Source organism: Odontesthes bonariensis, chromosome 16 (assembly GCF_027942865.1).
Source record: "Odontesthes bonariensis isolate fOdoBon6 chromosome 16, fOdoBon6.hap1, whole genome shotgun sequence".
Lineage (NCBI taxonomy): Eukaryota > Metazoa > Chordata > Actinopteri > Atheriniformes > Atherinopsidae > Odontesthes > Odontesthes bonariensis.
Window position 1 is genome coordinate 7,443,307 of NC_134521.1, and position 16,805 is coordinate 7,460,111.

General features: G+C 42.0%; 2 protein-coding genes across 2 annotated transcripts; both read right to left on the minus strand.

The window, feature by feature from the left end:
* Positions 1 to 403: 403 nt before the first annotated feature.
* On the minus strand, positions 404 to 8,356 carry ilk (integrin-linked kinase). Its single transcript, XM_075487581.1, has 13 exons — positions 8,215 to 8,356; positions 6,578 to 6,704; positions 3,991 to 4,156; positions 3,819 to 3,914; positions 3,534 to 3,630; positions 3,332 to 3,415; positions 3,151 to 3,236; positions 2,948 to 3,057; positions 1,831 to 1,958; positions 1,604 to 1,725; positions 1,392 to 1,491; positions 1,095 to 1,225; positions 404 to 943 (listed from the first exon to the last, which is right to left on the minus strand). The coding sequence occupies exons 2-13, from the start codon at positions 6,664 to 6,666 to the stop codon at positions 794 to 796; spliced, it is 1,359 nt and encodes a 452-aa protein (XP_075343696.1). The 5' UTR covers positions 6,667 to 6,704; positions 8,215 to 8,356; the 3' UTR covers positions 404 to 793.
* Positions 8,357 to 9,624: 1,268 nt separating this feature from the next.
* Positions 9,625 to 11,832, minus strand: timm10b (translocase of inner mitochondrial membrane 10 homolog B (yeast)). The gene is made up of 3 exons (XM_075487128.1): positions 11,545 to 11,832; positions 11,371 to 11,466; positions 9,625 to 10,872 (listed from the first exon to the last, which is right to left on the minus strand). Exons 1-3 carry the CDS (start codon positions 11,569 to 11,571, stop codon positions 10,291 to 10,293), a joined length of 705 nt encoding a protein of 234 aa, XP_075343243.1. The 5' UTR covers positions 11,572 to 11,832; the 3' UTR covers positions 9,625 to 10,290.
* Positions 11,833 to 16,805: the final 4,973 nt, after the last annotated feature.

A 16,805-nucleotide genomic window follows, 5' to 3' on the forward strand; every position in this document is an offset into this window, starting at 1 on the left:
ACTTCCCTACACCCGAAAGAAATGAATTATGTAAGGGGCATATTCATCGTGTGTCATAGTCAGTGCAACTCCGCATACAAAAAAAGATGTTGCATGTTAGAAAGCTCTACAGGTGCACAAAACATTGGTGAAACACGTAGGGTTTAAAACAGATTTGAGACATTTTCCTTTTAAAGTCTCAGCAAAGCATCCATTCGCTTTAACTTTCTTTCTGAAGCTTCCAGCCCCATCTTGTGGCCTTTAATAGCTGACAGTGTTCGCTTAATCCATAACTCATATCTGCCTATAGCATTGGCTGGACTTGCATCCAGTGAAATAAAGCATTTTTAGTAGGATGTGACAAAGAAGCATTAAGCATTTCACAAAAGGAAGTCAACACATTTTCAAAAGAAAAGAGCCAGGATTTGTCATAAATACAAAACATTTATTACATTGGCACTTGCGAACGTGTATAAAAGCATTCGGTCTATACACATTTCTTTGGATATGTTCCTGTCTGATGCCTCACTGAAAATAATATACACTGGATAAAAAAAAAAGAAGAAGTTTCCCAATATTTCAGTGACGACAATTCAGCCACGATAACGAGAGCAACGTAGGTCAGACGGACGTCCAAACCTCAAATTAACTTATACAAAAACGAGCAACGTAAATAGTGTTCAAACTGTGTGTGGCTAAAGTGGTTTCTCGTATTATTTACAGTGGCTGAGCAGATTAGTGACTGAAGTGAAGCCAAAGAGTGGTTTGATAATGAAACGCAACGGCAGAGCTGCACCAGCTGCTGCTGGCCCAATCACTTGTCCTGCATCTTCTCCAAGATGGGGACAATCATGTCGAACTTGGGTCTCTTGGCCGGGTCTTCGTTCATGCAGAGCCTCATCAGCTTACAGATATGGGGCGAGATTCCCGGTGGAATGGTTGGCCGAAGACCCTCGAGAGCCACCTGAGCAATGAGAGAAATTTGACATATGGCGCTGCTGTGAATATCCCAAACCAAGGAACCTGATCACGTATAGGTGTTGTGCACCTGGTACTGGATTGAGTAGTCAGTGTGGGCTTGTGGATAGACGCAGTAAATACGACGCCCCCCTTACCTTCATGCCGATCTCCATGTGTGAGAGATCGGCGAAGGGGACCTCTCGGGTAACGAGCTCCCACAGTAACACCGCAAAGCTCCACATGTCAGCAGACCGTCTGTTGATGTCCTCGGGCCTCTTCTGCAGCGCTGAAAACAAGAGGGAGAGGAAAAACTATAATAATCATTATGAGTTGGGAGTGCATTAGAGACAACATTATGTTCCGTACTGGATGACTCATAACGCTAAGGAGATGTTATGAGAGCAGGGAGAAGGAGGGTGTGCAAAGAAACAGGGACAACTGTGTATAAATACCTTCAGGAGCCATCCAGGCCGGAGAGTACATGCGACCAGGACACTGGAAGGAGAACTTGGCATCCGCCATGCTTATTCTGGCTGTCATGTCCTCATCAATCTGAAAATCAAACCACATTAGCTTGTTACTCCTAAAATACGTGACCGAGCCAGGCACTTCAAGTTTCAGCTTATGTTAGCTTGCGTGTCAGTGGAGAAACGCGGCGTCTTACCATGATATGCTTGCTGTTGAGGCAAAGCCGCGAAACCATCGGCTCTAAGGTGTGGAGAAAAGCCATGCCACTGGCAATGTCCAGCGCAAACTTCACTGCTTGGCTTTGGTCGACCACCAGAGCTAAGGAAGGAGAAGGAAACAGAGAACAGAGGGGCGGGGCGGTTTTGACCATTTCCTTCTTACACTTGTGGGGAAAAAAAAGAGAAAAATAACAAATTGACATACTAGTGCCTTGGTGGAGTATGTTGTACAGGGATCCGTAGGGCATGTAGTGGGTAATGATGATTGGGTGAGGAGATGGAGGCGACTGACAAGCACCAAGAACAGGCAGGATGTTTGGATGAGAGAAGATCCTTCGGGGACACAATAAAAAGGAGAGACAGAGGAGAAAAAGAAAAATATGGGCGACTGTCACTTACTTTTGCAAGATTTTACACGATATGTACATTTTTCAGCACGTCGAGTCAAGAATCTTCATGTGGGGTTCAATCAAAGACACGAAAGCCTCCATCTATGCTGCTCAGCTCCTCTCTGTGGCTTTGTTGAGCTCTCGTAGTCACCGAACGATTTACAATGGGTTGGTTTTCAAAAGTCCCGAAAAAACACTTTGCGCACAAATTCCTTGTAGCACATCCACAAAGGACCAGAGTTAATAAAAGATCACAAACACTGGCTTCAATTTGATCATTATAAAATTCATGTTTTAATGAATTCAATTTCCCTTGTAATGGAAAAAGAAATCCTGGAGTGAAACCTGAGTGCTCCGGGATCCCAAATGCACGCGGCTTCGACACGACTCAAACGGTTTCTAAGGGCGCTGAAATCAGCCCACTGACAGCGCGGGACCCCCGCGGCGCCCATCGGAGCCATCCACAGCAGCAATCTCACAGAGAACTTTAGTTTCGGCTCTGCTAGACCTTTCTGCTGCCTTTCACACTGCTGACCAGGACGTTCCAATTCAACTGGTTTAACAGATCAGTTTCTCAACTGTTTTTTAAATTTTTTTTTTATGAAAGACAAGACTTTTTGTGTTTCAATAAGTAGCTTCATATACAGCAGAAATGTCTATTTTTTTTTTCTGGGGTTCCACAAAGAACCATTCTTGGCTCATTACTCTTTAACCTTTACATGCTCCTGCTGGTACTATCATAAAGAATCAAAACATATCCAGGCATTCGAATGTAGAGGATACGCAATTCCACATTTCTCTTCGGATGAGCCGCCTTTTGTTCTGCTACTGTTTCTCGTGTTTTGTCTTTCTACTCTAAGTGAAGTGAGTTTAGATGCACAGAAATGAGCTCATAACTGTGTCGCCCTTAGAACGCTGCGATGTGTAAATTACCTGAGTTTCGGATGCTCCTCGTTGAAGTCTCTGCTCTTCCTGGTGGTCCAGTCTCTCACCTGGAGAACCTTGACCACAATCTCATCCCCTTGCCACCGACCTTGCCACAACTACAAACAAGAGCACACGGTCCAGTAAGCAGCTGAGGAGCTGAAAAAAAAAAGACTGGAACGCAGGTAGTAAAAGACAAGAGTGAATCTGACCTCTCCAGACTGGTTTTCATTGATCTTTGCCAGGAGCGAAAGCTGCTTAAAATCAATACCAGCCTGCTTGTTCAGGGTACCATTACCTGTGGGAGCAAAAAAAATAAAAACATGAACAAATAACGCAGACGTCCTGATTTGACAAGATTTGTTCCAGCTGTACAAGAGCGAAGCTACTCACGGGGTCGTGTCCTCATGGTACCCTTCCAGAAGGTTTCTTTGTATGGGATTTTGGTCATACCCTGCCCCATTTTCTCGGCCTTTTCTAAAACCGATGATAAGCGAGCAAAAGCACAAAAATAGTTCAGTGGTCCTTTCGTTTAATTTTTTTTTTTTTTCAAAAGAATTAACCTGCTTTCAAATGCTCACAAATAACCTCTAACCTTGCAGCAGCTGTCTTAGGTGAGGCTTGGCCTTGTCCAGAGGTGTTTGTCCGTATCTGTTACATACACACACCTGGGCCCCACTGGCTACCAAGTCCTTTAAAAAAAAAGAAAAAAAAAAAAAGAGACGAGATTTTAAGCAAATGATGCTTTGTGTTGAACATGCAGGCACTGTGAGCAGTTGGAGCCTCGCTGTAGTGGCTATTTCTGCCCAGGAGAGGGCCTTTTTAGCCAACAGATAATGCCAAAAGCAGTAAGGGTGTGTGTGGGCGTATCTTACTGCACCTCTGCCACTTCATCTTGGCCCCAGAAGCAGGCGTAGTGGAGTGGAGTGTTTCCATGCTCGTTGACTGTATTGGGGTCAGCTTTGCACTGAATCAGCTGGCATACACATGTCAAAAAAGTTAGAAAACTGAACAACAAACGCAAGCATCTGGCTCTATCCGAGCACGCCTACCTTAATCACAATATCTCTGTGTCCGTGGCTGGCGGCGAGGTGTAAAGGGGTGTCGTCTCCGCGGTTCATCACATTAATGCGCGCGCCTCTCATGATGAGCATGTCAACAACCCCACTCCTGCCTTCCCTGCACGCCCAGTGGAGGGGACTGAATCCGTGGTCATCGCTGATGCACAGGACAAACAGAGAGCATGAGGAGCGAAGAGGCTGCCATGTTTAGGCTTCATCACAGCTTCACCAGCATGTGGCTGAGTTTGGAAATATTCGGATACGGACACAATTATTCATCCCTTAGTTGTTTCACAAAAGTCTCCACTTTTGTGGAGAAAGCGTTCACATTTTAGCTGGAGGAAGGGTTCAGGGAATTATAGCTCTTTAATGCACCCGATAGGGTATATCTTTTTCAATTCATGCCTCAAGAATAGAGACTGGCCTCAGACTTTACTTGGGAAGAAGGCTTGGAAACGACTCGTGGGCTGTAGCAGAGACCATAATTTGTTAAACACATGGAAGCAGGAGCATGCATGGCTTCCAATGGAACTGGCTCATTGGTATTTTTTTTTTTTTATGGTGTAACAGAAGCCAAAAGTAGTCTTAAAAAGTCTGAAGTCTGGAAAATCAGGCTACAATAACCGTCCGGATTCAGCCAACTGCAGCAAAGCTGACTGCACTGCACTTTACAAGTGCAAGTGCACAAGGAGCCAAAGCAAACTGCGAAAGAAACCCAGTAGTTTCGGAGGGTTAAGAGGAGCAACACTCCGCCGTGGGTCAGTCAGTGACCTGTGAGAACGGAGAGAAAATAACGAAGGAGTGAGAACAACAAAAGTTGTGCGCCACTGTAATTGGCTACTGTACTCCTGAAGCCTACAAGGTGTTGGGGAGCTCTCTTACCAGTGTACATATCAGCTGACAAACACCAACTGTGTGGTCGCCTTTTTGACATAGTCACACAGGTTCTCACACACACACCACCTACTAATCTTTATTTAGACTTAAGCGCATGCTTCCTTCCTCCGCCCGCAGCCTATACCCATCTGATGACTGGCCCGGTGATAAATATGTCTCCAAAAGGTGGAACCCCTGCTAACATATGCAAAGACGCAGACCCTCATTGCATACATAGCACTGCCGTGGCCTTAAAGGAGCCAGGCTATATCCTCTGTGTGAGCGACCTCTCAACCCCCCCCCCCCCGTCCTTTACATCACCTGACCCCCCCCCAAGGCAGCCGCTGGGGCTTCTCGCGTCTCTCTGCAAAGCCACAAACTCTATATCCTGTTCAACAATAAACCTAAAGAGGACTTGTATGGCCTGTAAGGATTAGCTGCAGTACTAGCTCACACCAAAGTGAAACAGCAGTTAGTCACAGTCTCTGTCAATTCTGATCCAGCACTGTGGACAGACAGCTCACAGTCTGACCAACCCTGTGCGCTATAAAAAGAAACAAGGGGAAAAAAAAAACCTCAGGAATGACAGGGTGGAAAATACATTCCCTCTAAGTATCCCTTTTTTCTTTTTCTTTTTTTCATGCGTCTTCCTGTGTTGCTCGCTTTTGGGGGCAGATCTAAAATGGTATTTACTGTTTGCCTCACCGCTGTCACACTCCATTTTCAACTTGACATATTTTCCCAACAACACATAACACTTTTATTACGCATTTTTGGGAAATGAGGGGCGGGGGGCGACAGGGGGGCTGTCCACATAGTTGAGAGAGTAACAGCCAAAGAAGGCCTCCGGCACAATGAGTGCTCTCTCAGATGTTTATGTGGGACTGCAGCGAGCTGCCTGAGAAGCTCTGTCGGCGAGGGCTTGGCCCTGTATGGAGCTGAGCGGAGGAAATGGCCTTGGCTGTGGCGTGGTTGGCTGGAAGCCCCCGCAGCCCTCACAGTCGACGTCAGCAAGCTGCACATATATGGCCAGGCCCAATAATGAGATAACCAAGGTCTTGAGCTGTGAGGTCTTCTCACTGCTTTCCAAGCAAAAGCGCTCGAGATATTCTAAACAACGATGGAGGGTGCAAAAGGCCGCTGCACATCATGAGAAATCCCCCATTTACCAATGGGTCTCTCACCCCGGCCTGTGAAAAAAGGGCCGACATCTTCACGGCCCTCGACGTGCGATCGTTTGGAAGTCGACTTTCCCGGGTAAACGCAAACAAAAAGGCTTCTCTGTGTCATTTCAGGGTGCTGTGGCCTGAAATAAACGTTATTTCAAGCCGTTTGAGTCATTCCTGTGACTGCAAAACCTGCACCAGATCACCCAGAGCTTTCATAAGAAGTTTTTGCAGATGACATCATGAGGAGAAAAGGGGGAAAAAAGAAAACACACCGGACTGAAATCACAGAAGCTGAGTGATGCTCTGCAGCAGTATATGGAAACTATTTAACTGCAGCTAATGTGCCAAGAATCACTTTGTATACACACACGCATCTGCCCTCCATACCTAATGTGGTATGTTTTCTTTAGAGTCAACACCAGTCATCGCTTGACCCGTCTTCATTTCTCATTGCACAGCTAGATTCTAACATCCAAGAGAGCAGCAGTGTCTCCCTCTCCAAATGATCTCAACACACTCACAGATTGGCTTACCCCAAGTTGAGGTCATTCTCTGTGTTGTCCAGCCACAGGCGCACCGCCACAGAGTTCCCTTCTCGACACTGTGTGAAGATGTCATCCATGGCTGCGCTGTAGTTGGACGGATTGCTCTTTCAGCCTCCTAAAATCAGGAACACACGGGCCTATGAACGCTGTTAAAAGGTCCCGCAGCTGCCTTTTCCTCACAAAGAAGAAGTAAATGTAAAGTTTTGCACCTCTTTAAACTGGTACTCAGGTGCAGTGTTGTATAGTAACGAAGTAAAAATACTTCATTACTGTACTTAAGTATATTTTGGAATACTTTGTACTTTCCTCGAGTTTAACTATATTTCCGAACTTAATTGCATACTTTTACTCCAATACATTTACATTGTTCGGTTTAGTTACTCGTTACAAAAAGAGAGAGAGAGAAAGAGAGAGAGAGAGAGAGAGAGAGAAAAGACGTGGAAATTCTATCTTACAGAAACTCCCCTTTTTTAGGTTTTAAGGTAGTTTTACAAAAAAAGGTCTTCCTCTTCAGATGCCAGATAAGCTGCAGTTCCCTCCCAATTCTTTTTTTTCTTTTGTATAATGGCCGGTTGTGTGTGCACCTCCTATAGCTTGTGAAGTACAGTAATCCTAACAGCTTTTTTTCTTGGTGATGTTGGCCGCATTTTCTGTACTGAGTTATTTTATTTATTTTTTAGAAAGGTTTACAAAAGGGGTTTCAAACTGGACTCCCTCTTCAGATGCCAGATAAGCTTCAGTTTTCTCCTATTTTTTTCTTTAAATTTTGTTTATAATGATGGCAATAACAGTAGCAGCCTCTTTTGTTTCATTTTTTTCTTAATGGTGTAATGTACGCCTCATTTTCAGCACTGACCTTACTTGAAGAAGAAAAACTTTAAGGTTCACAAAGTTTGTATTTTCTGTCTAAACTTGGTCTAAATTTTGCCTGCACTTGGTTGTGTGTAGATTTTAAGTGTATTTGACCTTCAAAGTTTACCAAAATATAAAAAATGTCATTCAAACTGCATTTGCCTTGTTTACTTTTTACTTGTACTTTTCATTACATTACTTAAGTACATCTGCTTTTACAGTAATTCTCATACTTAAGTACAAGACGTTTCGGATACTTTAAGACTTTAACTCAAGTGTGACTTGGACTTTTACCAAAGTCATATTTTGGAGGGGTACCTATACTTTTACTTGAGTGTGAGATTTCAGTACTTTATACAACACTGCTCAGGTGACACATACTGCCCTTCGTGCCTATAAACTAACATGTGTTCATAACTGTGTCACTATTCCAAACATCTTTTTTTTGTTTTTTTTTCCATTGGAGACATTTTTAAAGTCATGGGTTTTGTAGTAGGTGTCATTAAAAACACACACACACACATAAAATCACGCGCCTGTTAACTTACACTATCCGATGCACAAGTAAGAAAATAAGTGCAAGAATTATTATGTGAAGTGATCAAATAACTAGACCGTCCCACATTTCCGCCTGGCTTTATCTTCCTACGTTGACTCGGTTGGGCTGGCCTTTTGGATCACTCCGAAACCCATTGTGAGAAGTCAAAGTTAAGTTCAAAGCAAATCTACCAACTCTTACTAAACAGACACAGAGACGTTGACGAAACACTTACCTGTCGATTTCTTATCGGTATCTGTTTTTTCTTTTTTTGTTTCCTTTTTCCCTACCCGGCGAAAGTTTTGTCGTCTCCTCAAAAGTAAGAGCAGGGAGTCCACGCCCCGCTCCTCCGACTCGGTGTGGGCTTCTGCTGGAGAGATGTGAGAGGAGCTGCCCCTAACGGCCACGTCCCGGGACACCGGCACAACACCGCCTCCTGCTGGAGACTATGCAGTGCGGCAGCCCAAAGCACAAATATAAATGAATGAAAAATGTGCGACGCCGAAAATAGCCGAGCTAAACTCGAGTCAAATGGAAAACAAAGATGGCGTGGCAGCAGGTTTGGGTTTGATCCGGCACGATTCAGGGCGCGTTAATGGCAAAAACGTGACTAATATTCATCCCTAATGACAACCTTTAACCGGCTTAATAACAAATGACTCCCCCGCTGCCAGAAATAAGGTCCAGGTTTTCAAAAAACGAACTTCCCCTTTAAGGCCCATTTGGTAGAGCGATGCCATATCAGAAATTGAGGATTAGAAATAAAAATAAAAAGTCTTTCCTGATATGTTTTCGCACAATCTCGAGCACGTGAGGCTTGCTGTTGCATTTCATTCGTGTAAATACAATATCACAGTTACAGTACATGAAAACAACATCTGCGAAATCAGATTCCGTTTCAAGATTTAAAGGAAAAGCGCACACCCCCCCCCCCATCAAAAGAACTGCATGAAATGACCGTGGATGTTATTATTTCTTCAGCGAAAATAAATTGGTAACACCTACTCCATGGTAATGGTTTTCAATAGGATATCTTCTGTTAACATGTCTCATTTTCAGCTGTGACTTGTGAAAACTGAATAGACTTTACACATGAAAATTGAAACAGCAACACGAAGGTTTAAAGATGATGTTTGTCAAAGCGGCATGCAGGCAGCCGCTGGTTTTTCAGATCGGCACACAGTAAATCTCACTGGCTTTGACTCTGCAGCAGCAGGTTCGACAGACATACCTGAATAATGCAGAACCATATTATCCCAAACTCAGTGCTTTGATACTTTGAGCTATATGCCTTCATAAACATCCCAGAGAATACCAAATTGTTCCTCAGTTCCAAACTCAAAGCCAGGGGATGTTATAGCATCAGAAAGATAAGACTGTTCGTGATCACAGCTTTTAGCGGGGAGCACGAACACTGACAGCGGGGCCTGGCCATGTAAGATGATGTTGATAGAGCAAAGACAGGAAGGAAGTGATGGGAGGAGACGTATGTGACAAAGGTCATGAACTGCAGTCACAATGACAACACTGCGTGCATGGAAAACATCACACAGTTAAACATCCGACAGCAGGACGACCTTCAACGTCACCAGAGATGTTCTTTAAAGAAACAAAATCATGAAATAAAAGGGCAAACTCAAGTCCATTATTGAGGATTATCACATTTAATCATGTTTTGATCTTACATCGCAGTCATCAGAACTGAGCTGTCTGGGATTTGAAAGTTTAGACTTGAAAGGTCTCTCTGTGCACGGCTGCGGACCGACAACGAGTGTCAATATTACAGCACTATTGAAACTCCTGTTAAATAAAAAGAAAATTAAAAAAAACTATTTGATTTTGGCTGTCACTACATCCTGTCAATGTAAACATTATTTATTTATTTATTTTTTCACCCTACACTGTGAATACCATGTTGGAAATCTCAACTGTCTCGTTTTGTGACACATTCTGGACCACGTTCCCCATGCTACCTGCTCCACTGCAGCTGCATTATCTAAGGTTCTGTTAAAAGTTTCTAATCTATTCATCAATGAGTGGGAAAAAAAAAAAAGGCAAAAAAATAACAGAATAATACATCGCAAGTTGAAGTCTTCGAGTTGCCTTCTTGTTGCTGGTTTGGTAAATGCTTAAAAGTGTGTCACCTAAAATATGAGAACGGAAAAACAGAAGCAAAAACTGACGACGGCCAAAACAATTACGAGCATATATCATTTAAAAAAGATATTTCCATCAAACACCACTGTTGACTTTAGTAAATATTTAAGCTGTTCGGGGGTCAGATATCACAGCTGGATCACGAAAAGCGCCGTTACTGCTGGCCTGATGGTGGGGGAACCCCTGGGGCTCTCTCTTGGCCTTCTGAATTAGATGCTGCAGGAGCAGCTGTTAACACATTAACTGACAAGGCTGCTGGTTCAGAGCTCACAGAATCTACTTGGGCTTCCTGTACAGGCAGCTGGGGAAATCCAGCGGCATATGATGGCCCAGCTTCATTAAACGCGGACACATTTACATTTTCAGTGTTCGGTGAGAGTAGCGGGACTGCGGAAAGTTTCGCTCCTGTGAATGTTGCGTCAGGTGAAAAATCCAATCCTGCTGACTTTAAGACCGAGTCATGGACCTCTGGAGCAACTTCAGTCACAGAGGGAGGTAGTTGTGGAGGCTGAAGTGAGCCGATGGGAGTTTCGAATGCCGGTGAAGCCTCTGAAGTTGCGGTCTCGGCAGCTCCAGATGTTGCTGCTGCTGCTGCTGCCGCCGCCGCTGCTGCTGTCTTGCTCTCCATCTCCTCCATCCGGCGCTGCATCATCTTAGGCATCAGCTGCACATAGGTACCCATCAGGCGGTGGTTAGAGCGAATCAGCTTCCCTGCACAGCTGTCCACACAGCTCTCCTGAACACACAGCAGACACCAGCATTAGTGGAACTACAGTATGTGCGGGTCATACAATATGTTAGTATGGTGTCATGTTATTCATATACGGCCAGTTGCTATTTTCATTGGTTTTTGGACCCAATGTCAAAATGACAGTTCCTGCCCTACAAAAAGCAAGGAGCTCCGACTCCAACCACATCCAACATTTTTACCAGGCCTCCACCACCCTAAAACGGAGGCTGATCTTACTGATACTCATGCGCATGAATGGGAGCAAACCCCAGAGGTCAGGCTCCAAAACTCTCGAGGGAAGAAATCTCAGAGAGCAGGATATTCTTACTCATGTTTTGTAAAGAGACACTCTCCACTATCATAACGTCTGTTGTGTTATGATGGTATTAATGTCATTATTATTGAGAGAAAATATGGCCAGACATGTAACAGTGTATAAACAACCAGAGTTGTGAAGTCTCCACTTTAGGCTGACGGAGTATTATTCATTTCCACCCACAGTACCTCGTCCATGGTGAGGTTTCTGTAGTTGAAGTTGCTCGTGCATCGTTGAAAGCAGATTTCAGTCATACGGTTGTAGACCAAGAGAAAATCCCGCAGCTGCATGAGATACAGACATTTTAGATCACCATCCAACTGTGTTCATCTGTACATAAGACTTAATTCAGCGTGACTTACATTTCTCAGCTGCTGGTCAGGATCCATCGCGACCCCGTCGGAGGTGCTCTGTTTAGCTCTGTTTCTTAGCTAATATGCTAACATGAGAGACTATCAGCCACGGAATGGAGTTTGTAGCGGCCTTACCAATTCGTGACAACCTGGACACGATGAAGAAACAAATCCACAAAATTGGAAATGCATCAAACTTCAACGTCTCACCAACTTCACCTGAAATGGGAAGATTCAATAAATGGATTAAAACAGCATGACATTCACACGCGCGCCGCCATGTTTGTTACAAAGATTGTCTCCGCCCGCAAGGACGTCTCACTCATCACCTTCTTGTGACTGTGCTGTTCTAGTCGGCGATGTTTAAAAGAAAGGGCCCATTTTCCGTCTTGGAGAAGAAAATATTTAGCTTTTTGCATGCAGAAACATTTCTGAGTGGCTTTAGGTAGTCAATGACCTTGTATTACTTAAGTTGAACATATATTTGACAAGGTTTGAAAACGACGCCATCTCCTTGAGCTGCAGTTGGAACATTTTATTGACCTACTTTTTGAATATTGTTATTGTCAGATATAACACATTTATGGATTTATTTTACACAATAAAATGTGTTTAGACCTACACCCTAGACACAAGAGTTAATTCTATAAATTCATTACAGTTATCTTAATGTATTAACAGCAGCATAACGCATTTAGTCAATAGGCTAAATGTGCTTCATGAGGTGGTGGTAAGTTCTGATCAAAAAAACTTATTAGAACTATGCTAGTTTTCTTTATTGGCAATTTGTTCAAACATTTAATGCAAATGAAGTTCATAACCCCCACGTGGCTACTTAAGAGAACGACTGTGACGGTAGCTAATTTTGAGGTCTTTTTTTGGGTCAAATATTGTTTTTAAAATGAAGGGATCTTTTCATGTTCCAAACAATCACTGCAATCTTTGCCACAGTACTTAGCCTACTGCATGGCCATCTACTGAGATGTGGGAATGAGGTTTGTATTGTTATTATTGCGCGGGCATGGCTTTTGATGAAGAAATCAAACAGCATAAGGCTGCCCTATTTATTGCTGCAAAGGATAAAAGTAACCTTACTTTCAGTATAAGTTAATGGTGGGAGTGTTGAAACACAAACCGTTTGCAGTTGCTGGGTAAATTTTTGCCTTGTTGTTGCCACAATTTAGTTGAAACTTCTGATGAGAGTGTGAGACAGAAAACATTAAAAAAAAAACTAAATAAACTAACTTGCTGGCTGCCTACACATATTTCCGGTGTCTCCCAGATAAATGTTTAAGATATAATTATAGTTCTTTATAATTAGTTAAGTGGCAAAACCCAACTGTTTTTAACATCTTTAGGCAATACATAAAGTCTGTAATAATCATTGTTTCATGACTTCACAGCCATAAACAGTTTTCTACATGTCAGGTCTACCATTTTTGCAACAGGAACAAAACATACCATATGGCTTTTCCACCTGGTTTGTGCTAACTTGAGGGTGTTTGAGGAGGCAGTGGCTCAGTTTGAAGAGTGGCTCTCTCCTCCAATTGCAAGAAACGTCATGAAGCTTTCTAGCTTTTTATTTCATCACTTCCTCGCAGCACATGCATGTCCTCAAAACATGCTCTCTGGGTTTCCCTTTCTGAGACTCTAGGTGGTGCTCAACAGATTCTTTGCTCGTTGTATGTCTTGTAACATAAAAATCATCTTATGTACATAATTTGGATTTTTTTAAACAGAGGAAGATCTTGGGGCCACAATTAAGTTATCTCAATAACACACCTTATTAACTTGTTACTTGTTACTTTATTAATTCATACAACTTTATAGCTGACATAGCCATAAGTTCTTGATGATGTTGTTGCTCCAGTTAACAAAGGATACATTCATACCAATTATGTTTTCTTTAAAAAAAAAAACCAACATCTTATGTTTTTGGTAACATTTACATCCGAATACACCATACTCCAGCATTTAAGGCTTAAGACTTTTGAAAAACATTGCTGAGCCTGGCTTAATTTGAGGATTTTACTTTAGTCCACAAGAATAGAATAAATCAGGTCTTATCAGACAATTTGTGTCTTTCTAGATTCCTCACGAACCTAACATGTGACTCATTTGGAGAATTATACGACAGCCTTGACTACCACAGATAATGAAGTGATGCTATGTCCTGCACTCTTATCAATGTCAGATATCAGTTATGTTCGATGTTGCCATCGTCTGTTAAATTAGTCATGAACTAATTTAAAACACTCATCTGGACTGAGATAATTTTTGCTATAAAGCCTAACTCAAGGCCACACATACATATTGATGTTCTGCCTCCAGGTGGACCCTGTTGTAGTTGGCCTTTAATAGCTCAGTAATTTCAATTCCCCAAAAGTAATCTTTTTGACTACAGGGGCACCAATGATTTAAATCCAATTTGGCAGATGTCACAACTGCAGTAACACCTATTTAAAGATACCGCAGGGATTAAGGCTTCAACAACAACTTTAACTGTCTCTCATTTAATGTCCAGCTGGGGACTTTTGCTATCCCCCCTTGTCTTTTTTCTCATTTCTTCCTGTATCTTTGGTGCCATTAAATGCTCTCAGAGCAGTTTTCAAATAAACAATGCTTTAACACTTTACTTTCGGTCACAAGAGAGACCGAAGATCACCATAAACAAACTTTACAGTCGCCTGCAGGCACAAGGATGCCACCTTAAATTATTTTTACAGTGGCACTGGGATAGAAACTACAAATCACAAGCCTAAGTGCAAGGAGAGAGATCACACATACCTTTCCAATCGCTGGAATTGTAATCATAGCAACCATATATCATGGAAAATGATATGTAGAAAATGTCATTCTGGAATTAATTCTGAAATTAACTAATATCAGCTTAGAAGAACAGAGGTATTGACTGCTCAAAGATAAGTTTGTCTATGAATTCTTCAAAAATACATTTTTGAGACCTATACTCAGTTTGACTGAGCCATTTGTCGTGTCAGTTATTGAAAACTGTGGGGAACCATTTTAAGAGACCATTGCTACAAGGAAGAAAAGGAACATCCTCATTTGTCACGTTGAAAATGTCCTCATTTGCCCACCAGCCTTTATTGCCACAGTGTAATGAAATTGTTTAAAATGATAGTTGAACACTTGTTGCTCCAGTCCAGTGCATTAAAACATTGTTTCAAGGCTTGTGGGAGAAAACTAAGAGCATTCTAACCCATTAAGCTGTCATTGCCATAGTAACAGTCCTTCCATAGTTCCTGACACAACCTTTGTTTTTTGTAAAAACAAAAACTAACACTCACTCCTACAGATCTTTGGAGTTTATTTTCATGTTTTAGCGGTGTGTCTGGTTCTCTAGTTTAGCATGGCTACCGGTTCTCTCCCTCCATCTCCTGCTTTCACTTGCTCTGTGTGCCAGATGTTTAGTTACTCCTCTGCCTCTAGTCAAAAATGACCAGTGATGACGTGAGACCATGAGAAGGTGGTTTTTAAGGTCATTTTTAATGACTGTGTCTGCTCCCACACCACTCAAATTAAATAAATCAATAAACATAAGAGGAGCAAATCCAGAAAAATAAAAAATAAATAAATTCAACTGAACAAAAACATAAAACTATTAAATGTGGTTTGCTGAATATTAGATCTCTCCTTTCCAAGTCTCTGTTAGTAAATTACTTGATTTGTGATCATCATATTGATATATTTAATGTTAGCATTAATGAATCAACTCTCTCTGACTATTTAAATGTTCACATTTTTGGAACCACAGGCAGAGGAGGAGGAGTGACAGCTATCTTTAGATCAGGGTTACTAATCAGTCCGAGACCCAAGATTAGTTTGACCTCTTTTGACTCTCTGACTCAGTTTTTCCCACCCAAAGTGGAAATCACAAAAACCTCTTGTGTTTGTTGTTGTGTATCGTCCACCTGGCCCTTATTCTGAGTTTCTGTTCACAGGCCTACTCACTGTCTTAATCATACCCTTGATTTTTGTGCTGATATATGGAATTGAAACAGTTAACACTCCCTCATAACAATGTCTTATCTGATCATTTTTTGAGCTCACTTTCGAGTTTACATTACTTGACTACAGCTTCTGAGATGAAATTTACATCTAGCAGGTGTCTGTCAGAGAATGCTGTAACCAGATTTAAAGAGTTAATTCCATCATCCTTTTCTTCACTGCCAAGTGCAAATAGTACAGAGGACAGCTACCTAAACTTTACTCCAATAAAACTTGACTCTCTTGAGTATTCCTTTAACTCTTAGTTGTAATGATTTCTTGAGGTTCTTTATCACTAAAATTGTTTCTATCAGAGATAAGATTGATGGAGTCCTTCCCACTATTATCACTTATGTATCACCAAGTACAGCAGCTTCAGAAGTATCTTTAGAACCTGATGTGTATTTAGACGGCTTCTGTCCAGTTGATCTCTCTGAGCTAACAACAGCTATAATCTCTTCTAAACCATCAACTTGTGTTTTAGACCCAATCCCAACCAGACTGTTCAAAGAGGTTTTCCCCTTAATCGACCCTTCCATATTGGATTTGATCAATCTGTCTTTGTTGACAGGATATTTACCGCAGAATTTTAAGGTTGCTGTAATTAAACCTTTACTTAAAAAACCTACTCTTGATTCAGAAGTGTTAGCTAATTATTAACCTATATCCAATCTCCCTTTTATGTCTAAGTTCTTGAAAAAATAGTTGCAGCTCAGCTTTGTGATCATTTACACAGAATTGATCTGTTTGAAGAGTTTCAGTCAGGATTCAGAGTGCATCATAGCAAAGAAACAGCACTGGTGAAAGTGACCAATGATCTCCTCTTAGCCTCTGATAGCGGACTTGTGTCTGTGCTTGTCCTGTTGGATCTCAGTGCTGCATTTGATACAAATGATCACAGTATTTTATTACAGAGACTTGAACATGTTATTGGGATTAAAAGAACTGCTTAGGTGATATTTATCTGATAGATTCCAGTTTGTTCTTGTAAATTTTCCTTGCACACCAGAGTAAGTTATGGAGTCCCACAGGGCTCTCTACTTGGACCGATTCTTTTCACTTTATACATGCTTCCATTAGGTAACATTATTAGACAGCATGGCATAAATTTCCATTGCTATACTGAGCAAGCATGTCTTAAAGACATAAAGACCTGGATGACTGTCTTCCACTAAATTCAGACAAAACTGAAGTCGTTATCTTTGGACCTGAGCGCTTCAGGGAGAAATTGTCTAGCTATATATTTACTCTATGGTATTTCC

Bases quoted from the DNA above. Each gene is read 5' to 3' on its own strand.
- ilk (XM_075487581.1), bottom strand. From the start codon at position 6,666: ATGGATGACATCTTCACACAGTGTCGAGAAGGGAACTCTGTGGCGGTG. The intron at 1,726-1,830 runs GTATGTCAATTT...CTCCTTCCTTAG, and splicing joins CATACTCCACCAAGGCACTA to CTCTGGTGGTCGACCAAAGC. The intron at 944-1,094 runs GTAAGGGGGGCG...CTCATTGCTCAG, and splicing joins ACATGGAGATCGGCATGAAG to GTGGCTCTCGAGGGTCTTCG.
- timm10b (XM_075487128.1), bottom strand. From the start codon at position 11,571: ATGGATCCTGACCAGCAGCTGAGAAAT. The intron at 11,467-11,544 runs GTAAGTCACGCT...TATCTCATGCAG, and splicing joins CTGACCAGCAGCTGAGAAAT to CTGCGGGATTTTCTCTTGGT. The intron at 10,873-11,370 runs GTACTGTGGGTG...CTGTGTGTTCAG, and splicing joins GAAACCTCACCATGGACGAG to GAGAGCTGTGTGGACAGCTG.